The following is a 24,215-nucleotide window of genomic DNA, read 5'->3' as shown; positions in this document are numbered from 1 at the left end:
TGGCAGAGTGATACTCCTCTCAAAAAAAAAAAAAAGACATTCCTCAGAAAAGCAGGGATTGATAATAATCAGTTGTGTTCTCTTTTTGTAGTGAAATAATTTGAAATTCACAGGAAATTAATTACAAGGGAAGTACAGAGAAACCCCCTGGGTCTTCCATCTACTTTCTTAATTACATTTTACATAATTTTAGTAAAATATTAAAACCAGGAATTCAACATTGGCACAATGTGTGTGTATACTACTTTTATTCATAGTATTTCATGTAGATTTAATGGAACCACCAAGGCAGTGATGATACAGAAACAACTATTCCATCACCACAAAGATCTCTCTTGAGGTACCCCTTTATAGTCAACCCAACTTGTGTCCTCACCATCCTCTGGCAACTACTCATCTGATGTCCATCTCTACATTTTGTCATTTTGGGAATGTCGTACAGATGGAATTATGTATTATGTACCTTTTCAGATTGTCTTTTTACTCAGTATAACATTCTTTAGCTCAACTTGTCCAGCCACTGGCACACATGCAGCCCAGGATGGCTTTGAATGTAGCCCAACACAAACTTGTAAACTTTCTTAAAACATCATGAGATTTTTTTTTTAACCTCATCACCTATCATTAGTGTTAGTGTATTTTATGTGTGGCCCAAGAAAATTCTGCCAATGTGGCCCAAGGAAGCCAAAAGATTAGACACCCCTGCTTTAGATCAATGCAAATTGCTGTATCTACCAAAAGTCTGTACTGTTCTTCTTTTCTTTTTTTTTTAAAGCATTACATCTAACTCAACTGTACTGTTTGTTATTCTTGAGTGGCATTCCATGGCATGCACATACCACAGCTTGATTTAACCATTCACCTATATAGAGAGGCTAATTTTGGCTGCTTCCAGTTTGGGACTCTTAAAAAAAAAAAAAAAAAGCTGTGAACAATTATGCACAGGTTTTTGTGCACGTATAAATTCTCCTCATTCTGGCATAAATGCCCAGAAGTGCAAATGCTGGGTCGTATGTAAATGTATGTTTTTAAAGAACATCCCATGCTCCTTCTTGGAGGGCTGTGCCACTCTTTATAGGCACTAACAAAGTATGAGAGAGCTAGATTTTCTGCATCTTCAGCTGCATTTAATGTTGTAACTATTATATACAATTCAACTGTTCAAATTTTGTGTAGCGATGCTCATAATTTGTATCTGTGCTCTTAATTTGTATTTCTCTAATGGCTAATGCTGTGAACATCCGTTTCTGTGTTCACATACCATTTATAAATGTTCTTGAGTGAATCATGTCTTTGTGCTTTTTGCTCCTTTTCTTATTAGACTATTTTATGGTTGAGTTGTGAGAGTTGTTTATATATTATAGATATGAGTTTTTTTTGTCAGATAGGTATGCAAATACTGACAAAGCTCTAGCTACTACAGTTTTCCTACATTGTCTTCTTAAAATTTTGTAATTTTACATTGATATTTCACATTTAAATCTATGATCCAATTGGACTTAATTTTTAAATAAAGTCTCAGATTCTTTTTCTCTTTTGCATATGAATGTTCAGTATTCCCAGCAGTCTTTGATGAAAACACTGTCCCATTTCTATTTATTTGCTTTAGCATTTTGGCACAAATAATTTTGTTATAGTTGGTTAGGGTCATTTCTGGGTTATCTATTGTGTTCCACTGATCTGTGTGACTGTACTCAGAGAATATTACTCTTCCTTGGTTAATGTGGATATATAATAACTGTTGACATGATTAGAGTGATTCCTTCTGCTTTATTCTTTTGCGAAGTCGTTTCAGGTGATCTAGTGCCTTTGCCTTTTGATATGAATTTTTCATCAGTTAAAAAAACTTGCCAGCCAGGCACGGTGTCTCACACCTGTAGTCCCAGCACTCTGGGAGGCCAAGGCAGGCGGATCACCTGAGGTCGGGAGTTCTAGACTAGCATCTACTAAAAATACAAAATTAGCCAGGCGTGGTGGCGCATGCCTGTAATCCCAGCTACTCGGGAGGCTGAGGCAGGAGAATCGCTGGAACCCAGGAGGTGGAGGTTGTAGTGAGTCAAGATGGTGTCATTGCACCCCAGCCTGGGCAACAAGAGTGAAACTCCGTCTCAAAAAACAAAACAAAACAAAACAAAACAAAGAAACAAAAAACAACTTGCTGTGATTTTGAACCCTCCTGGGTTCAAGCGATTTTCTGCCTCAGCCTCCCTAATAGCTAGGATTACAGGCACCTGCCACCATGCCTGGCTAAGTTTTTTGTATTTTTAGTAGAGACGGGGTTTCACCATGTTGGCCAGGCTGGTCTCAAACTCCTGACCTCAGGTGATCCACCTGGCTCAGCCTCCCAAAGTGCTGGGATTACAGGAGTGAGCCACCATGCCCGACAGGAAACTCTTAATAATAAATCATGCTCCCTCACCTACAGAATCTTCTCCAGTTTTATGGCATTGAACCATAGATATTGGGTGTCAGATTTGATACCAGTGCCAAGCTCTTCAACAGTTACACTTTCTTTAAAATACTTAGCAATTCACTAATTTCTCTGAAATTTAGTGTTTCTATATCTAAAGTAGAAACATTACTACCATGAGAATGTTAAAGGTGGGAGATAGCTTTTCCATGAGGACACAGCTTCTCCATTGATGGCTGGAATTTTGTTTTTCCTGCCAAACCAGTGGTACCACAGCATCTGGACTAGGGGTGTAACTGAGAACCACCATTTTTTCTAAGAGACGGTTATTTATTTCTTTCTCTTTTCTCATTTCCTTAGTTTCCCACTTCCTACGTAACCCTTTAAAAAATGCAAATATAGACTTTTACCTCCCCTTCACTATACACTTCCTACAGGGCAAGTTCATCTAACTATGTGCTCCAAGCCAGACCTCTCCTCCAGAATTAACAGTCGATTTATAAACTAAAGCATGCTGGCCTCGGAACTCTCACCCACCAGGAGGTTGCCTGAAGAGACAACAGTTGAAAGCATGCCTGCTACTCTCTCCCTTCTGGTTACAGCTTGTTTCTGCCCATGAAAAAGCCAAGTCAACTGCCTAATAGATAAGGCACCAAGCCAGCACACAGACCCCTGCCCTCTTCATCCCCTACCTTTTAAAAGTGCCTGCCTGCTGCTCTAAAAGCCAAGCAGTACACTTAAAGACAACGCCTGTGCTTCCTACCCTACACTAGCTCTGGATTAAATAACTTTCTTTATACCAGATCTCCCTCTTGTTAACTGGACTTTGCAAACGGGAAGCCACTAATCTACTTTTCAGTTACAAGGGCTGATGCTTTCCTGGCTTCTCATTGTCCCTCCCAACCCAATCTACCTGGCTCATTCTTTAAACCAGTGGTCCCCAACCGTTTTAGCACCATGGACCGGTTTTGTGGAAGACAAGTTTTCCACCAGGAATGGTTTCGGGAATAAAGTGTTCCACCTCAGGCATTAGATTTTCATAAGGAGCGCCTAACCTATATCCTTCCTACGCACAGTTCACAATAGGGTTCACGCTCCTATGAGAATGTAATGCTGGGCAGATCTCACAGGAGGTGGAGCTCAGGCCATAATGCTCCCTCACCTGCCGCTCACTTCCTGTTGTGCCGCCCGGTTCCTAACAGGCAGTGGAACGGTACAGGTCTGTGGCCCTGGAGTTGGATATCCTTGCTTTAAACCCTGAGCCTCCTTTCAGCCATCTGATCGCTCAACAGTCACTCCCGCTAGCTCCTTGAATATTGTATCTCCTCGCTTGTTCCCTGTCCAAGAACACTCCTGTCAATCATGGGAGACATTTAGACTTCATAAATTCTTGTTTATTCAATATTTTCGTTCGAGAACTCTGGGAAGGACAACTGTCAGGGTAACAGCCTACATTCCCCACCAGGCGCCTGGGGCTATGAAATTCATTCCCCCGGGTGTTGCGGGAAGTGTAATCGAGGAGCACCATGTAGTCGAAACACTTGCGCCTAAAGGGTGAGATGATGGACATTTTCCTTTTGCATCCGAGGCCCTGCAATCCAGACACCTTGCGGGATTCCTGGTACTTTAGCTCAGGTAGGCGTTTCCGGGGACTTCTGGGGATTGTAGTCCGTTTTATGGGACGTGTAGTCCAGTGGTTCATGGAACACCGGGCATTTTGGCTCTGGCAGGTGATTCGGTGAATTCTGGGAAGGATAGTCCAGATACTCTGCGGAGTTGCGGGCCCTTTGGCTCAGGCGGGGGGGGTCTGGGGAATTCTGGGAAGTGGAGTCCAGACACTCTGGCGCAGAGGACACTTCCGGTCTCCGAGTCTGAGGTTCCTGCTTTAATGACCGGCGTCTTGCAGGACATTGTGAACGAGCCCCTTTTGCCTGAGGCTTGCAACCACCCGATGATCGATGATCGTCTCAGGGGAAAAGAAGCCTTGGCAAAGAGCAGAGGTTTAGAGGTGCGAGGGCGGGGAGGGTGTTTATTGTTCCCTTCAGTGGAGCCTTCTGGCGTCTGGGGGCTGTGCTGGCGTCCCCGGGGGTGGGATGGCGGGGGGTCCTGTGTGCCCTGCTCTGAGGGTTTTCAGGACTTTGACCTCGCTCAGTCCGCCTCCCTACATATGCGGCCTCTTTCTCGCAGTGTGATGTGAAATGTTACTTAATGTCTCTGTACTTCCCATTGCTGTTCTTTAAAATGGTGCATATAGGATCATCCTAACATTGTTTTGCGAATTGAAAGAGATAATACAAATGAAAGCCTTAAAGTTGTCCCTGTCACTTGGTGAGTGGTGGTCTCTTGTTTCCTGATATTTTAAAACGTTTGATATCATTTCAAAGCTATAGATAAATTGCCAAAACAGCATGAGAAATTCTCACATACTGTTTACCCAAATTTGCCAAATGTTTACATTTTTCCTGTTTGCTTTGATACCACCAGGAAAATACCTGTAACCAGAGACTGCTGATTGGTAGTTTTCTGCAGCAAGGAAGCCCACATACCATGGTAATTGTGGGGTGTCTTGGTAAGAGGCATTTAGGAAGGGCTGGTTATAGGGTTTCACATACCATGGTAGATAATATTGGATATTATATTAAATAATACTATTACCGATTACATATCAGATAGATGTGTTAAAAGAATACTAGTATTTGTAGTGTACTTACTAAATAGTGTTGGATAGCATATTGCCTAGCATCATGTTATCTAATCTGCAGTTCCATATATGAATTTGTTAAATTTGTCATTTAAAGTCCTTATGACTGTCCTCTGCCCCACCCTTCACCTATTCAAAGTCCAGCTTATGCATTGTCTTTAGCTGTCATATTTCCATAGTTGTTCATTTGGAGTTTGATATTGAAGGGGGCCTGCCTCTCCACACCTGTGGGTATTTGTTGCAAGGTGGAGACAAGAGACTGAGAAAAGAAATAAGGCACAGAGACAAAGTATAGAGGAAGAAAAGTGGGCCTGGGGGACCGGTGCTAGTCTCTGAGTTTCCTCAGTATTGATCACAATCTCTACGATCTTGGCGAGGGGGATGTGGCAGGATTATAGGGTAATAGTGGGGAGAGGGTCAGCAAGAAAACATGTGAGCAAAGGACTCTGTGTCATAAATAAGTTTAAGGAAATGTGCTGTGCCTGATTTATGTTTGACTTTACACAAACATCTCAGTGCTTTAAAGAGCAATATTGCTGCCAGCATGTCTCACCTCCAGCCATAAGGTGGTTTTCTCCTATCTCAGTAAATAGAATGTATGATCGGGTTTTACACCGAGACATTCCATTCCCAGGGACGAGCAGGAGACAGATGCCCTCCTCTTATCTCAACTGAAAAGAGGCCTTCCTCTTTCACTAATCCTCCTCAGCACAAACCCTTTATGGGTGTCGGGCTGGGGGACGGTCAGGTCTTTCCCTTCCCAGGAGGCCATATCTCAGGCTGTCTCAGTGGGGGGAAACCTTGCACAATGCCCAGGTTTTCTTGGGCAGAGGTCCCTGTGGCTTTCCACAGTGCATTGTGTCCCCAGTTACTCGAGACTGGAGAATGGCAATGACTTTTACTAAGCATACTCCCTGCAAACACATTTTTACCAAAGCACACCCTGCAGAACCCTAAATCCATTAAACCTTGAGTCAATACAGCACATGTTTCTGGGAGCACAGGGTTGGGGCTAGGGTTACAGATTAAATTCTCAAGGCAGAAGAATTTTTCTTAGTACAGATGAAAATGGAGTTTCTTATGTCTTCCTTTTTCTACGTAGACGCAGTAACAGCCTGATCTCTCTTTCCTTCCCCCACAGATATATTTCACATTTAGGTTCAGATTATACATTGTTAGTGGGGATTCCACAGGAGTGCTGAGATGCCCTTTTCTTTTCTTTTTTTTTTCTTTTTCTGTTTTTTGAGACAGAGTTTCACTCTTGTCACCCCGGCTGGAGTACAATGGTGAATTAAGATGCCCCTTTCATTGTAACATAACAAGGTCCAAGTGATGCTTGTTTGTCCCTTCATTGGTGATCTCAGCTTTGTCACTGGCCAAGAAGATGTCTTTCAGATTTGTCCACTCTTATGTTACTTTTTTTTAAATTATGAAGTTTCTTATGGGAAAACACATTATTAGTGGGCATTTTCTTGTAAAGAAGAGCTTCCATTTCTCCTCTATTGGTTCATTGATGTGTTCAACTATAAATATTCTATCAATATGGACTCAGAATCCAGTCTTATTGATTCTAATGATATGTGCATTAACAGTTATTTAACTCTAGGTTTATTTTAGTTGTAGCATTCACCCATTTCAGGTGTACAAGTCAGTGATCTTTAGGAACTTTGATGTGGAGTAATCATCATCATAATTCAGCCGAGATCACTTTCATCCCCCAGTTGAACTCCTCATGCCCATTTACTTTAAACCTCATTCTCACCTCAACTTTAGAACAACTACTAACCTACTTTCTATATATATTTATCTATTCCAGACATTTCATGTAAATGGAATCGTAGGGTCTGTGGGTTTTTGTGACTTGCTTCTTTCACTTACTGTAATGTTTTCAAGGTTCACGGGTGTTGCTGCATGGCTCAGTGTTTCATTCCTTTACATTTCTGAATAAGATTCCATTGTGTGAATATGCCACAATTTTTCTATCCATTTACCCATAGGAGAGCTTCTTGGTTGTGTGCAATTTGGGGTTAGTATGAATAATGCTGCTGTGAGCATTCATGTGCTAATTGAAAATATGAGTCCTTGTTGGTGGGTGACATCCCTGACCACTCTTTCATGTCTCTTTTTCTGTCTTCATGGCACTTTCCAGGCACAATTCTGCTTTCCCTTGAACTGCATCATTCAGGACTCTGCAAATTCCCTAAAGTAGGAGGAAAAATGACCACGTCCAAGGTGAGTAGGGCTTTCCTCTCTTACTGTTAAAATTCCATCTTACTACTCAGATTCTTCTGTGTTTTTCTGTCCTGGGAAGACTCAAGGAGAACAACAGGACTTTGAGGATCTCTTGTCGCCTGGCTAATTTTTGTATCATTAGTAAAGATGGGGTTTTATCATGTTGGTCAGGCTGGTCTTGAACTTCTGACTTCAAGTGATCTGCCCGCCTCGGCCTCTGAAAGTGCTGGGATTACAGGCGTGAGCCACTGCACCCAGCCAGAAAGCCTTCATTTAAAATGTCTAGTAATACTGGGCCGGGTGCAGTGACTCACACCTATAATCCCAGCACTTTGGGAGGCTGAGGCAGGCAGATCACCTGAGGTCGGGAGTTCAAGACCAGTCTGACCAACATGGAGAAACCCCATCTCTACTAAAAATACAAAATCAGCTGGGCGTGGTGGAACATGCCTATAATCCCAGCTACTCGGTAGGCTGAAACAGGAGAATCACTTCAAACCGGGAGGTAGAGGTTGCAGTGAGCTGAGATCAGGCCATTGCACTGCAGCCTGGGCAACAAGAGCGAAACTCTGTCTCAAAAAAAAAAAAAATGTCTAGTAATACTGAAGATGGGCCAGTCACTTGTGTATTGTCACTCATTTACTTCTCAGAGCAGCAGAATGAGGAGGTTCCTGGTCTCTTCTTCTCCTAAACTCAGAAATATGAGAAACCTGCTCGGAATCACAGAGGCAGTCAAGGATCAGGAATCTTAGCCATTCTGCTCAAGTGAAAGAGAGACGAGAAGAAAGAAAAATTCTCCACTGAGAGTCTGGTGCCCTGTGGTATGAGTGTCTGGAGCGCTCCCTTGAGTGATGACATCCACAGGCAGTGCTTCTTCTCTTTGTCCTGCGTTGGTGTGACCTCTTCTTTTCCAGACCTGGCACCTACTCAGGTGTACTCATTATTCCAAGTACCTAAGGACAGTGATTACCACAGCTGTTCTTTAAAAAAATCTCTAAATTCCTCCTTATGACACAAGATGGCTCACACAATGTTTTTTTTTTTTTTGAGACAGAGTCTCGCTCTGTTGCCCAGGCTGGAGTTCAGTGGCATGATCTCAGCTCACTGCAAGCTCTGCCTCCCGGGTTCACGCCATTCTCCTGCCTCAGCCTCCCGAGTAGCTGGGACGACAGGTGCCCACCACCACGCCCAGCTAAATTTTTTTTTTTGTATTTTTAGTAGAGACAGGGTTTCACCATGTTAGCCAGGATGGTCTTGATCTCCTGACCTTGTGATCTACCCGCCTCGGCCTCCCAAAGTGTTGGGATTACAGGCATGAGCCACTGTGCCCAGCCCGCCTCACACATTGTTACCAGAAAAAAATGACAACCTGGGGCAAAGATATTTACCCCTTGGATAGTTAAGGAAGAATAAATCCACAATAAGAATCTTCTAAAAGGATAAAGAAATAGTTCAAACAGTGGAACAAAGAACACTAAAAGGCAATTGTAAAAGAAGAAATAGAGATGGCAAAAGTGATGATATTCATTTATAATAATAAGTGAGAATAATAGGATGAATTATTCTTCCTAATCAGATTACCAAAACCATGGGAATATTTATAAACTACTCTTGGCCATGATAAGGAGAATTAGGGTACTTGTATTCTGTTGAATGATTAGAGGGCTAGGGAAAAAAGTGAGATGAAAGTATGCAGTTATATGATGATAATATTAAATGTGGTTATTTTTCACATTTTAATTTTCTTTTTTTTTTTTTTTTTTTTGAGACGGAGTCTCGCTCTGTTACCCAAGCTGGAGTGCACTGGCCAGATCTCAGCTCACTGCAGGCTCTGCCTCCCGGGTTCACGCCATTCTCCTGCCTCAGCTTCCCGAGTAGCTGGGACTACAGGCGCCCGCCACCTCACCCGGCTAGTTTTTTGTATTTTTTAGTAGAGACAGGGTTTCACCGTGTTAGCCAGGATGGTCTCGATCTCCTGACCTTGTGATCCGCCCGCCTCGGCCTCCCAAAGTGCTGGGATTACAGGCTTGAGCCACCGTGCCCGGCCCACATTTTAATTTTCATATGAAATTATTTTATATGAGAGAGGAGAGTCGTTCTTACATCTTACTACTTACTATATCATCTTTGCAGGATTGATAATGGAAAACATGTAAAAATAAATATTTATTCTTTAGTGTAGCTAAAACTAGATCATCAGTTCCCTGGAATCCTGTGGAACCCTGAAATAGATAATGGTAATAACAGTAATAAGTAATACCAGCTAATGTTCATTAAACACTTAGTCTGTGCCATAGACTTTTCAAAATACTGTATATTTCCTTGCTTAATTCTTGGAAAAACTCTGTCATATAAGAACTGTTATTCACAGAGGGAACAAAGCTTGTAGGCAAACATGGTTAGAAATGGGCAGACTCTTAGGATGTGCACTGAGGCATACTGGCTTTTGATCAGGACACTAAATGCTGCAATAAGCATATGTGGTTTGTGCCTTGCAAGTGCAGAAGACACACCGAGTACCATGGAGCAGGTTCACTGTGCACTGTTTACCAACTTGTGTGAGTCCTGTGGGACAGAACACACTCACATGTAACAGATTACATGAAGCAGATTTATGACTATAGATTGGCAACAGGGGAGCCCAGAAGCCTGGGGTCCACTGTGAGCTGGCCATCCAGGGCTCAAGAAAACTACCTTGAGCAGATGGAATCTTGACTGCATGTGCCCCATTTGCACCAGAGCTGAGGCACCCCAGAAGGTAACCTGCCCCTGTTTATATACTTCAGGGTGCCATGACTCATGGAGAAAAACTTGAAGGACATTCTGCTTCCAGGTGAGAGAGGAACAAAGCCCAGACTGTCAAAGGCAGTTAGTTACTCCCCATAATACTGCATTCCTAGAATAATCTACAGTTATTCTTGAGAACTGCAAGCAAGAAAGGGGAGAGAACTGAGTCTGCCCATTTCTAACCATGTGACCTCGGACATGTTTGCCTACAACTGTCCTGCAGTCCCTCCCCTGACCTAGATATCCCCCTTAGCCAACTGGTCCATTTCATGTGCCCATCGACCTCCCTAGGCCTGGAGGTGTTGGTTGATCTTGTTAGATCAGTGTAATACCTTGACTGACACAATCTCTGCCAACTTCATGGAATTATAGCTGGAATACATTCTGTGGACCCCAGAGGAGCATGACTACAAGCAGCACGGCCAGACCTTCCTGAAGTAGCAATCCTGCCTGGGTCCCAGTTATCAAAATAAGAAGCTGCTGAAGATACCAAAGAAGAATCATTCAGGTGGCCCCAGTGTCTGAAGCCAGTGGGCCTGCTTCTGGGTTGCCTCTCATTGAGTTTTTACAATAGCTGTGTATCCAGAGAAGGCCAGAGGTGTTGGCAGTCGCAGACTCACTCCTCCCAGTAGGGCTGAAAGCACAGAGCACTTGAGTCTTTTGAACCTTCCTGAGGGAGTGAAGGGATGTTGCTGGGCTCCCGAGGCAGTGGCCGTGGAAGAAGCAGTATCTATCGACCATTGTCTCACCATTTTTCATGGGAATTGACTTGTAGGTGTAGAACATAATTCTGGAAGCCAGCTACAACTCCAGGCAGGTCCCCAGTCAGCCTGGGGCACAGCTTTAGCCTTCTTGCCCAGTGGTACATTTTGCTCCCAGGGTGACATCTAAGGGCACCCCCGGCATGCCTAATGTTTAGGATCTAACAGTCTGCCAGCTTTCCAGGCATGACATTGCCAACCCTGTATCTGGGTCACACTCCAAACTACCCACAGAGAAAGCCATAAGGCTCAAGTGCACACAGCACCCATTCCCTTGTTTGGCTGTTCTGTGACCCATTTGTGGGAATGGGTACATTATCTTTTGCCATCCAGATCTCATTTTTGGCACAGTTGCATAAGGTCAGTTCCCCCCGTATGACATTCATGCGGCCCTTACAGACAGGAATGCCACTCATCCAGTCCTGGTTTTCATTATATGGAACATTTCTCATCCAGGTAATCAAAGGAACATGGTGCGAGCAAGCACAGTCCACTGTAGCTTTGTTGAAGTTGTATGATTATGTTAGCTTACACCAGTTACCACTGGGCCCTCCAGCTCTCTCTCATGTGGCAGGTGCCAGGTCCTGACTTGACAAGCCAGGGTTATGGAGCTGTTGGTGTGCACTGTGGCATGAGGGATGCTGGTGTGGTTTATCATGGTCAAGATGAGAGGGTCACTGTGGTTGGTGATAGAATAAATCCAGAGGAGCAGATGGAACACTTAGCCAGGTTGACATGAAGTGACTGCAGCTTGACATAACTTAAGGAATGTGCTGTGCTTCCAGGCCTCTGCTGCCACACCCTTGGGGGAAACAGCAGATTAATAGCTGTTGGATAGGGGGTGGGCTGAGGTGGTGTAGCGACCCAGTCTGTCTGTCCCTGTCCTGAGGCTACTACCACTGTAGACATCCATTCCCCTGGTTGTTTGGCCCAGACCTTCCTGCCTGAGTTGTTCAGTCAGGAAGGGAGGTCATGTCCTGTACAAAAAGATATGCCTGATAGTGCCAGCCACCCAAATGGAAGGATCAGGTGTCCCCAGTACCATCAGAAGGACCCTGGTACCCCCTACAGTATTCTGTGGTCTCATTCTTCACCACTGTGGGATCCCGTAGAGGTCAGGAGGACCTTTGTCGGTTACTGTGATGATCTGAACCACAAACTACCAACAGCTTGTGCACTATAAAGGTGAAAAGGAAAAATAATTATTGGGAATACTGAGATTGGGGTTTCACAGCCACAGCCTCACCAACCGGCTGCCAGGTTGGGCAGATACTGACTGAATTGCTCACTGTTGCTGGGACTATTAGCAAGGTTCATTGAAAGCTATATACCTGTAGCCCAGGATGCAGCATTTAGACTCCTAGGGGGCTACATACAAGTAAACTCAATGAGTTCACTAAATAAGACTACAGCACTTCTCCATCATTGGACTTCTGATGACGCTTGGGACAATTAAGGTGTGTCATTGTCAGGACACAGACTAGAATGAATGGGAATTCTATAAGTTGACCTACATCTCTGAAGATCCAGAAAAACTTTCCATTTTTCCCCTTGACCTCCTCAGTGTTGCTTCTCTCCCAGTAACCATTGGTTGTGAGATTGAGGTTGCATATGTTTGATGCTGTAGGAGGCAGTGACCTTCAAGGACGTGGTAGTGTTCTTCACTGAGGAGGAGCTGAGGCTGCTGGACTCTGCCCAGAGGAAGCTGTATCGAGATGTGATGCTGGAGAACTTCAGGAACCTGCTGTCAGTGGGTGAGGACAGGCATCTTCTATAAGGGAATGTCAGGTCCCAGGAGTGGTTTTGTATCCTAGGGTGTTCAAGTTTAAGTGTGCAGTGGGAACCTAAATTTCCAGTAAGTGTTACCCTGATATTATCTAGAATATGTTGGGATTAGGCATGTGACTTTGCCTGTTTACAGGGCATCAACCATTCCACCGAGATACCTTCCACTTTCTAAGGGAGGAAAAGTTTTGGATGATAGATATAGCAACCCAAAGAGAAGGGAATTCAGGTAAGAAGCAAGCAACTGTGTGTCCTTGTTTGTGACTTTCATCTGTTTTACTTCTGTGCATGTTCAACTGCATTACCTTGTTCTAAATGGCCAAACATCTTTCCTGGATTATTATAACCTCCTTCCAGCTGGTGGCCCTGCTCCGTGCCTTCCCACCCTGACATCTGTTCTCCTCATGGTGGCTAAAGTGATCCTTAGGACATGGATGTCAGATTGTCATTCCTCAGCTTAAGAGCCATTCTGGCTTATTTTTATGAAAACCTCTTTAAGTGGCTTCTAGAAACCCCTGTGGTCTACTCTTCATTCTTCACTGCCTCTTCACTACATCTCCCATACTCTCCCTCTTTCTCTATCTTTTCTGGCCACCTTGTCATCCCTCTTGTTTCTCCGTCCTGCCAAGTACACTGTATCACCTGTTGCTGGTACCCAATGACCACAAACTTAGATGATTAAATAAGAAGCATTTATTATTTCTCTGTGATTTAGGCCTGAAGTGTAACACATCTCACTGGACAAAAATCAAGCTGTCTTAGGGCTTTGTTCCTTTCTGGATGTTCATGGAGAGAAGCCTTCATTTGTTTTACCAGTCCCTAGACACCGTCCACACTCCTTGGCTCTAGTTTCCATTCTTCCATCTTTGAAGGCAGCTACATTGCATCCTTGACCATTCTTCCAGAGTCACTCTCCCTCTGCCACTCTTCTTTTTTTTTTTTTTTTTTTTTTTTTTTATTTTCTTCATAATTTATTGTGATGTTATCAACATCAAGTAAAATGCTCATTTTCATCATTTGCTTCTGTTCATGTTTTCTTGAACAAGTCGTCAATTTTCCTTCCAAAATGTTGCATGCCACACTTGAGGCAACGAACCAGAAGTATTTTTAAACATGACAGCTAAGAACATTCATCTACAGCAACCTATATGCTCAATACATGAAGTGTGATCCTAGTCGTTTTTTCACAGCCTTCTACAAGTTTTTGGAAAACATTTGTCATGATGACCTTCATACACCTTCACCGCAAAGGCTTTCTTGCACCTCGCAGAGCACAGCTACGGGCCCGCAGGCTCCGCTGCCGCCACCACACCAGCATGACAGACGGTTCTTCGCGCTTCTTCCTCCCTCGCCGGTCGCGCGGGAAAAGCGCCACTCTTCTTATGCCTATGTCTTCCACCTTTCAGGTCCCTTGTGATTGTATTCATCACTCCTGCATGATCCAAGTTGACTTTCCTACTTTCTGCTTAGCTGATTAGTGACCTCAATGACATCTGCAGCCTTAATCTGCCTTGCTGTGTAATGTTTCAGATTCATAGGTCCTGAAGGTTGGATGTAGACATCTTTCAGGAACAATTATGTTCCCTACCACAGAAGCTTCTGCCTCAGAGCCCTCACTTGCTTTTGTCTCTGACTGGAATCCTCTGTCCCCACAAAACTTACTGACCCCCTCCCTTAGTTTATGCAGGTCTCTGCTGCGTTTTAATATCATGGGAGAGGTCATCTTCAAGCACCCTATTGAAAATACCATCCTATCTTTACTTGGCCTGCAAGTATTATGTGTCATATGCTTTTGTTTACTGGTAGATCACTTATTCCCTTTCAAATATAATCTCTACAAGGTGTTTATCTGTTTGTTTATGACTGTATTTTCAGCGCCTAGAATAGTTCTAGTACATGGAGGGATCTATAAATATTTAGTATCCTGATGAATGAATTAATGGATGGGGGGACTTCACTGCCTGTAGGAATCATGGAGCTACCTGATAAGTAATACATGAACCAGAGTGAATGAAATGTATTAGTCCCTTGGAAGCCATAGGGATTTGATTTCAGGACCCCACATGGATACCGAAAGCCAGAGATGTTCAAGTTCCTGATATATGTGCAGTATTTGCCTATAACCTATGTACATCCTCCCATATACTTTAAATCATGTCTAGACCAGTTATAATACCAAATGCAATGCCTACCTGTCACTTCATTCACAAGGATTCAACATAGGACTCAGTTTGTGAGAAATTCCAGTTTTGCTCTTTGGAACTGAAATTTTTTTCCCTAAATAATTTTTAAGCACTGTTGGTTGAATCCATGGGTGCCAAACCCATGGATATGGAGGGCTGATTATATATTGCAGAACAGTTTTTTTTTTTTTCTCTGTGGATGACTGCTTATCCATTTTCAACTTTCTTAGGTTTCCTTGACATGACTGGTTTTATGTGTGTGCAGTTGACCCATGTCCTGTGGAAACTTCTAAGCATAGCATTTTTTTTCATGACCACGCTGAGTAATATGCCTTCCCTGGGACCCACCCTGGAGCTTTCCATAGGGAGCACATTTATATCTGGGAAGAAAGTCTTTTTGAATGAGGATTTCCAGCTACATTTCCTTTGAAAGATTTACCCATTTGCAGCCCATTTGCCTTTTCCAAAGTCGGCCTGCACTTCACTGCCCCCAGGTTCCTCCTTCCTTCCCTTAGAGGGGGAAGAATGAGGATGAGAGGATGCAAATTATGTAGCTGAATGTTGACTCTGTTTCTGGTCATCTTTCTTCAAAAATGTGTATATTTCCCTCATCTTTATATTATGCAAATTTAATTGTCAAAAGTTAAAAGATACAGATTTTACAGGCTTTTGTTTATTTTTATAGATTTAGTGCTATATTTTGAACTGGTAAATGGTATGACCTGGAAGGAATTGGGGAATTACCTTCTCAAAATAGAAAGATCCTGAGAGACCTTCCCTTCTCCTTAAAGACCTCTTATTTATAAGTCACAGTGTATTAAATATATCCCTGTACTGGTGAGAGGATTGTTCCCTTGACCGTCTTTGTGGGTGGAAACTGCAGGGTTTGTTTCACGCAGCCCTCCGCTGTCCACTCCTTGCGGGAGAGAGCGTGCAAGCGAGCGAGTGCCGGAACTGGAGCAAATGAATGCTGGAATTGGCTGATCACTCCTCTCTGGCGGGAGCAGGCTCTATGCATGCCCCACAGCAGTGTCCAAGCATGTTACAACACCTGCTGTTTCATCTCTGCCATCTGGGGATGGCCAAGTGCCAGCCAGCTCAGTGGAGCTTCAGGGTAGCTGCCCCTGCCCTCTTGGCAGCTGGGTTCTTGTCCAGCATCCAGGAAGAACCAGGTCACACGAACTGTGTGAAAGGTGATGAATGCAGAAGACTTATTGAGCAGTAGGTGGCTCTCAGCAGAAAAGGAGGCTGGAAAGGGGATGGGAAGGTGATCTGTTTCTGAAGCCAGGCCATTTGTGGCTGGACCACTTTCCAAAGCCACACCTTCTGAAGTTAGCCACATCTATCCATAGTTTCTGACACTCAGTTGCTGCTCTGCTTACTGCTCAGCAACTTGTATCCTTGCCACTCAGCTGCTTGTGTTGCTCTGCCAGCTGAAATCTTTTATGGGCACAGGATAGTGGCAGGCAGGCCAAAAAAGCAACATTTGGGCAGAAAAATGGGGTCATCTGTTTCCATTTAGGGCGGAGGTTCTAGGCTTAAGGGTGGAGTTTGGCCAGGAGCCCAGCCCTTCTTTGTCACCACTGTTCACTAATAGGTATCCACTTACCTGTTAATATTTTCCAAGATTCAACTTTTGGAACTTAACTCTCCATCAGAAAAATTTACCTGTTTCAGGACTTGGTAATATCCTGACAAAGTTTTGAACATTTTGTGAGCATGAACCATAGTAAGAAACACCTCTTTCAGTATAACCTGGACATTTTTCATGCGTGTAGATGTATGTGAGTGAAATGTCAGATGTAGCTGACATTTCATGTAACAATAGCTTTCCTGCTTGTCTCCACGTTGTGATAATTTTCATTCTGATTCCTTTCTATGAATGTCTATTGCAGGTTTTAACTTTATTTCAGCTCACTGATGTGTAGTCTTGAATATGAAAACAGTTATAAAGGCCAGTTTACCTACATTATAGGCTTTCTTTTCATTCCAAGTGATTCTTCACATCATTGATTGTCTGATCAAGAGCATCCTCCTTTGTGGACCCCTGGAAGGACAGCCTTTCAGATTCCCCTCAGAACTGCAGTTGTCTGTCCCTGTACTCTTTCAGATAACCAAGTTACTATCCATATCAAAACAGAAAAGTAAGATTAAGCATTTTATATGTGTCATGCAAAATTCTTGTACAGGAATACTTTCGATTTGTAGATATAAACACTCTAAGGTGTTTGATGTTTAGTATCATGGAGAGTTAAACTAAAAAGTTTAATGGGACATTTTACAGAGAACTGCTCTCACTTCACTCCAAGTGCAAATTCAGGAGTTTTTCAAAACTACCTTCACTTTCAATAATTCCCTAGACTCTCAGAACTCACTGGATGCATTTCTTCTCATAGTTACTGACATTTACAGGGAAAAGATGCATATTATAGTTAGCCAGGGGGAAAAACCAAATAAGGCAGAGTCCAGTGAAGCACCAAATGTGGATCTCCTATTGTATTCTCACAGTAGAGTGGGGCATGTTACATACGCAAAATTATCATGTGACTTAGACACAGGGAACTACCAGTCAGGGAAAGTCAACTGAGTGCTGAGATCAGAGTAATTATTGGGGCTCCATTACACAGCCATAATTGGTTAGTTGATTCTTATGTGGTTAGTCTTTTGGTCTACTGGTTCCCTGTGACCTAAAGTCCCACATTAAATCACACTGTTATTTTTTCTGACATGGGGAATGCCACCTGCCATTTCCCATCCCCCAAAGCTGTGGCTAGTCACAACCCTAAATTATATTATTTCACTATCAAGAGTTACCCAAGATTTGCCCCAAGCAAACAGAGAGACATTCCTCAGGCGTGCCCCTTCAAGATCCTACAGATTACCTCTCAGATACTGAGGACAGAGTCCCGAGCTCTTTTTAGTTAGGTTAACTTCTTTTCTTATTTTTAAAAATGTTTTTTAAGCCACCTCATACAGAAAGGAAGGTTAACTTCTTTATAAGGAAATACAATATACAGGCAAATATACAAAGTATTTATTATGTTACTGCTTTCCCTTAGAGTTCCTTTTGATTCATATTTCGTTATGTACATAATAGTTTAGTAATTTATCATGTAAGATTTCAGACTGAGTTGGAAATTTTAAAAATAGTAACAGGTTAAATGTATGTGTCATATTAATTTTTTATTTCTATCAAGGATTTTATATTTGAGATGTGGTATGGTTCTTTCTTTCTCCTTTTCCTTTTCCTTTTCCTTTTCCTTTTCTTTTCCTTTCCTTTCCTTCTTTTTTTGAGACAGAGTCTCACTCTGTCGCCCAGGCTGGAGTGCAGTGGCACAATCTTGGCTCACTGCAACCTGTGCCTCCTGGGTTCAATCAATTCTCCTGCCTCAGTCTCCCAAGTATCTGGGATTATAGGTATGTGCCACTATACCTGGCTGATTTTTATATTTTTAGTAGAGACAGCGTTTCACTATGTTGGTCAGGCTGGTCCTGAACTCCTGACCTCAAGTGATCCACAGGCCTCAACCTCCCAAAGTGCTTCAGCCTCCCAAAGTGCTGGGATTATGGGTGTGAGCCACCGTGCCCGGTGACATGGTACGGTTTTAGATTGCTCTCATGCAAACCAGAAACCAGGGTGCACTTGGAAAACAAAAACTGAATATTCATTGAAGTTTCCTACCATGTCCTAAGTGTGAACTCTTAAAAACACTGAACAGGGCATAGCTTGTCCTGATCTCTTAATTTTGTATTCTGATAGGAGGCAGGATCCAACCTGAGATGAAGACTGTTCAAGAAGCAGGACCACATGAAGGGTTGTCCTGCCAGCAGATCTGGAAAGAAATTGCAAGTGATTTAACCAGGCCTCAAGACTCTACCATAAATAGCTCTCAGTTCTTTGAACAGGGTGATGCCCACTCCCAGGTTGAGGAAGGATTATCTATAATGCATACAGGACAGAAACCTTCTGATCGTGGGAAGTGTAAACAATCCTTCAGTGATGTTTCCATCTTTGATCTTCCTCAGCAAATACACTCAACAGAGAAGTCTCATTCCCGTGATGAGTGTGGAAAAAGCTTCCTTTACATCTCAGCACTTCATATTCATCAGAGAGTCCACCTGGGAGAGAAACTCTTTAAGTGTGATGTGTGTGGTAAGGAATTCAGTCAGAGTTTACATCTGCAAACACATCAGAGAGTCCACACTGGGGAGAAACCTTTCAAATGTGAACAATGTGGGAGAGGCTTCAGAAGTAGATCAGCACTTACAGTTCATTGCAAATTACACATGGGAGAGAAACATTATAATTGTGAGGCATGTGGGAGGGCTTTCATTCATGATTTCCAGCTTCAGAAACATCAGATAATTCACACAGGGGAGAAGCCATTCAAATGTGAGATATGTAGTATGAGCTTCCGTCTTAGGTCAAGTCTTAATAGGCATTGTGTGGTCCACACAGGAAAGAAACCAAACAACACTGGGGAATATGGAAAAGGCTTCATCGGTAGGCTGGATTTGTGTAAGCATCAGACGATCCACACAGGAGAGAAACCATATAATTGTAAAGAATGTGGGAAGAGCTTCAGACGGTCCTCATATCTTTTGATCCATCAGCGAGTCCACACTGGAGAAAAGCCATACAAATGTGACAAGTGTGGGAAGAGCTACATTACTAAGTCAGGTCTTGACTTGCACCATAGAGCCCACACAGGAGAGAGACCTTATAACTGTGATGACTGTGGGAAGAGCTTTAGACAGGCCTCAAGTATTTTGAATCATAAGAGACTCCACTGCCGGAAAAAACCATTCAAATGTGAGGACTGTGGAAAGAAGCTTGTACACCGGTCATACCGTAAAGACCAACCAAGAGACCACAGTGGAGAAAATCCATCCAAATGTGAGGACTGTGGGAAGCGCTACAAGAGGCGCTTGAATCTTGATATAATTTTATCATTATTTTTAAATGACACATAAGTGTACATATTTAAAGGGAAAAATTTGATATTTAAATATACGTATATGATGTATAATGATCAAATCAGTGTAATTAGCATATTTATCACCTCAAACAATGATCTCTTCTTTGTGTTGGGAAAATTAAAAATTCGTTGTTCTAGCAATTTGAAAATACATCGTTGTTGATGATAGTCACTTTTAGTGCTGCAGAACAGTAGAACTTCTTCCTCCTATCTACCTGTACTTTTGTATTCTTTAGCCAACCTTTGGCCATCCCACCTATCCCCTACCCTTCCCTGCCTCTAGAGCCATTGTTCTCACTACTTCTATGAAATCAGCTTTTGTTTAGCTTCCACATGTGAGTAAGGACAGTTGGTATTTATCTTTCTTTGCTTGGGTTATATTGTTTAACATAATGTCCTCCAAAGCTCATCTTGCCACAAGTGACACAATTTTGTTTCTTTGTTATATCTAAAGAGTATTTCATTGTGTGTGTGTGTATATATATATATATATATGCCACCTTTTCTGCCATCTATTGATGGACACTTAGGTGTGTTCCGTATCTTGGCTATTGTGAGTAGTGCTGCAGTGAACATAGGAGTGCAGATATCTCCTCGGCATACTGATTTCCTTTCCTTTGGATATACCCAGTAGTGCGATTGCTACATCAATGGAAATATTAGGACTCAGAGGCTTCACACATGAGAGAAACCATCGAAGTGTGGGAGGATGGTATGTGCTTCATTCAGACTTTAACTCTTCAACTTCATCAGTGTCCACACTGGAAAGAAACCTTAGTAGTGTGATGTGTGTGATAAAGCCTCTACTCAGTCTCACTACAGTCTCATGTGAGAGTTCACAAAGGAGAGAAACATTAAAAATAAGAGGCATGTGGTAAGTGTGAGTTCATATCTTGTCATTTATCACAGAATCAATGCTGGTGAGTTTTCATCTGGTCTTATGGGAGGTAAAACATTTGTTTAAAGTTAGTGTTTCAGCCATAGCTCAGCATACCCCAGTGGTCATGGGACTGTCATAGCAGAGAATGCTTGTAAGTCGTGCTGCAGGGTTTCAAACAGAAGTTTGACAATTAGTTATTATTCAGGAGACGGGTTATTCACACACTTTCAAAACTAATGAACGTGTCAAAATTGATGACCACTAGAATGTTAGCCACATGTGTCTTTGTATTTTTGCTGCATCCTTACATCACTTGAGTCTGGAAGATTGAGGCTGCAGTGACCTATGATAGTGCTACTGCACTCCAGCCAGGGCAACAGAGTGAGACCCTGTCTCAAAAAAAAAAAAAAAAAAATTAAATAAATACCTTTGTGTCTTTCTGGACAAGCATCTCTGTGTTTCTGGAATTTTTTTTTTAAGTGTACAGACAGAATGTGTTACAATTATATTCTTATTTTCTTTGGCAATGAATATTTGCTGGAATTTTTCTATTTTATAACTGTATGCATTATTTTTAGATTTCTCGGTGAACATCAGAAACCCCACCTCGACAAGAAATACAATAATTAGCCAGTTGTGGTGGTGTATGTCTGTAGTCCCAGCTGGAGACTACTGGAGAGGCTGAGGTGGGAGGATCGCTTGAACCCAGGAGGCAGATATACAGATAAATGGAATAGAATTGAGAATCCATAAAGAAACCCATACATCTAAGGCCACTTGATTTTCAAGAAGGATCCAAGATTACTTTATGGAGACAGAATAGTCTCTTCAACCAATACTGCTGGGACACCTATACACAGACACATAACATAATGAAGTTAGATTGTATCTCATACTACACTTAAAAATTAGCTCAAAATTCGTCAATGACCTAATGTAATAGCTAAACTATAAAAGTATTAGAAGAAAACATAGAAGTAAATCTTCCTTTTTATTTGGAATGGATTCTTCAATGAAACAACATGAGCAAAAGCAAATTAAAATACCTAAATAGGACCTAAGTTTTAAAAAATGCTAAGAATACATGGACATTGTCAAGAACATGAAAAGACTATACAGCATGAGTTCTATCCAAACTATATAAAGAATTCTTACAACTCAATAACAGAAACCACCCAGTTAAAAAAATGGGCAAAGGGCTGGGCGCAGTGTCTCATGCCTATAATCCCAGCACCTTGGGAGGCTGGGGTGGGCAGTTTACTTGAGGCCAGGAGTTCAAGACCAGCCTGGCCAACATGGTAAAACCCTGTCTTTACTAAAAATACAACTAGCCGGATGTGGTGGTCTCCTGGGCTCAAACCATCCTTCCACCTCAGCCTCTTGAGTAGCTGAGACTACAGATGCGTGCCCTGCCTCTGGTTAATTTTCGTATTTCTTTTGTAGAGATGAGGTTCCTCCGTGTTGCCCAGGCTGGTCTCAAACTCCTGCACTCAAGTGATCTGCCCACCTCAGCCTCCCAAAGTGCTGGGATTACAGGCATGAGCCACTGCACTCAACCTAAAAACATTTCTAATTTTTATGGGTACACATATAGATACGTGATACAGGCATACAATGCATAATAATCACATCAGGGTAAATGGAGTATCTGTTATCACAAGCATTTATCATTTTTGTGTGTTAGAAACAATCCATACTCATTTAGTTATTTTAAATGTACAATAAATTATTGTTGACTGTAGTAACTCTGTTATGCTATCAAATACAAGATTTTATTCATTCTATATAAGTATATTTTTGTACCCACTAACCATCCCCACTTCCCTCACCACCAACCTTACCTTTCCCTCCCTCTGGTAACCAACATTCTGCCCCTGTCTCCATGCATTCAATTGTTTTAATTTTTAGGTCCTACAAATAAGTGAGAACATGTGAAGTTTGTCTTTCTGTGCCTGGCTTATTTCACTGAATGTAATGTCCTCCAGTTCCATCCATATTGTTGCAAATAACAAAATCTCATTCATTTTGTGGCTGAATAGTACTCCATTGTGTATATGTCCATTTCCTGTATCCATTCCTCTGTCGAAGGACACTTAGGTTGCTTCCAAATTTTGGTTATTGTGAATAGTGCTGCAATAAACATTGCAGGGGAGGGTGCAGATATCACTTTGATATGCTGATTTCCTTCCTTTTGAGTATATACCCAGTGGGATTGCTAGATTGTATGGTAGTTTCAGTTTTAATTTTTTGAGGAACCTCCATACTGTTCTCCGCAGTGGTTGTACTAATTTACATTCCTACCAACAATGTGCAAGGATTCCCTCCCTCACTCCTTTCACATCCTCACCAACATTTGATATTGTCCGTCTTTTGAATAAAAGCTGTTTTAACTGGGGTGAGATGATATCTCATGGTAGTTTTGATTCGCATTTATCTGATGATCTATGATGTAGAGCATCTTTTCATATACCCATGTGCCATTTGTATGCCCTCTTTCAAGAAATGTCTATTCAGATCTTTTGCTCATTTTTAAATTGAATTATTAAATTTTTTCCTGTTGGGTTGAGTTTCTTATATTCTGGTTATTAATCCATTGTCAGATGGATAGTTTGCAAATATTTTCTCCTATTGTGTGGGTTGTCTCTTCACTTTGTTGATTGTTTCCTTTGCTATCCAGAAGCTTTTTAACTTGACATGATCCCATTTGTCCATTTTTGCTTTGGTTGTCTACGCTTTTGGGGTATTACTCAAGAAATCTTTGCCCAGACCAATGTCCTGGAGCATTTCCCCAATGTTTTCTTGTAGTAGTTTCATAGTTCGAGGTCTTAGATTTAAGTATTTAATCCATTTTGATTTTATTTGTGTATATGGTGAACAATGGGGTGAAGTTTCATTCTTCTATATGTGGATATCATGTTTTTCTGGCACCATTTATTGAAGAGACTGTCCTTTTCCCAATATATATACTTAGCACCTTTGTTGAAAATGAATTCACTGTAGGTGTAGAAATTTATTTCTGGATTTTCTAGTTTACACAGTGCTAAAAAGAATGTACTGTACATGAAGTGATTTCTAGGATATGTTGTTATATGACCACAGAAGAGTTAGAAACCAGCTTTCTTTTAAGTAATAATGGAAAATAAGAAATCTACACATATTGATATGGTTTGGCTGTGTCTCCACCCAAATCTCATCTTGAATTATAGCTCCTATAATTCCCACATATCATGGAAGTGACCTAGTAGCAAGGACAGATAGAAGAGTGACTTTGAATAGAATGGGAGGCAGGTTTGCCCCAAGCTATTTCCAGCTTGAGGTTTCCTTAGTGATTTTGGGGGCCCAAGATATTTTCCTTTCACAATACTAAGCAGTTTAATTTCTCTGGAATATGGCGTTTCCACATCTAAAGAATATTAATATGAAAACTTTAAAAGTGGGAAGATAGGTTTTCCAGGAGGGCAATTGGCCCTCCATATTGGCTCTTGACAGGGCAGGAG

The 24,215-nt window shown here is 42.1% G+C and overlaps 1 protein-coding gene across 6 annotated transcripts; it reads left to right on the top strand.

Annotated features, from left to right (window-relative positions):
• The first annotated feature begins 4,252 nt into the window (after positions 1–4,252).
• On the top strand, positions 4,253–19,979 carry ZNF223 (zinc finger protein 223). 6 transcript variants are annotated; one of them, XM_017885872.1, is made up of 7 exons: positions 4,280–4,418; positions 4,895–4,960; positions 7,261–7,343; positions 10,503–10,638; positions 12,519–12,645; positions 12,813–12,905; positions 18,620–19,979. In XM_017885872.1, exons 5-7 carry the CDS (start codon positions 12,612–12,614, stop codon positions 19,831–19,833), a joined length of 1,341 nt encoding a protein of 446 aa, XP_017741361.1. In that variant the 5' UTR covers positions 4,280–4,418; positions 4,895–4,960; positions 7,261–7,343; positions 10,503–10,638; positions 12,519–12,611; the 3' UTR covers positions 19,834–19,979. The 6 variants fall into 6 exon arrangements, with proteins under 6 accessions (XP_017741358.1, XP_017741361.1, XP_017741359.1 ...); XM_017885870.1 differs by lacking the exon at positions 10,503–10,638; XM_017885869.1 differs by lacking the exons at positions 4,895–4,960; positions 10,503–10,638 and having other exon boundaries at positions 4,253–4,418.
• Positions 19,980–24,215: the final 4,236 nt, after the last annotated feature.

This window comes from Rhinopithecus bieti, unplaced genomic scaffold (genome assembly GCF_001698545.2).
Source record: "Rhinopithecus bieti isolate Rb0 unplaced genomic scaffold, ASM169854v2 scaffold_15643, whole genome shotgun sequence".
Classification (NCBI taxonomy): Eukaryota; Metazoa; Chordata; class Mammalia; order Primates; family Cercopithecidae; genus Rhinopithecus; species Rhinopithecus bieti.
The sequence above is the reverse complement of the archived record's forward strand: the minus strand, read 5'-3'. Positions and strand labels throughout refer to the sequence as shown.

Bases quoted from the DNA above. Each gene is read 5' to 3' on its own strand.
- ZNF223 (XM_017885867.1), top strand. From the start codon at position 7,227: ATGTCTCTTTTTCTGTCTTCATGGCACTTTCCAGGCACAATTCTGCTT. The intron at 7,344-12,518 runs GTGAGTAGGGCT...TTGATGCTGTAG, and splicing joins GAAAAATGACCACGTCCAAG to GAGGCAGTGACCTTCAAGGA. The intron at 12,906-18,619 runs GTAAGAAGCAAG...GTATTCTGATAG, and splicing joins CCAAAGAGAAGGGAATTCAG to GAGGCAGGATCCAACCTGAG.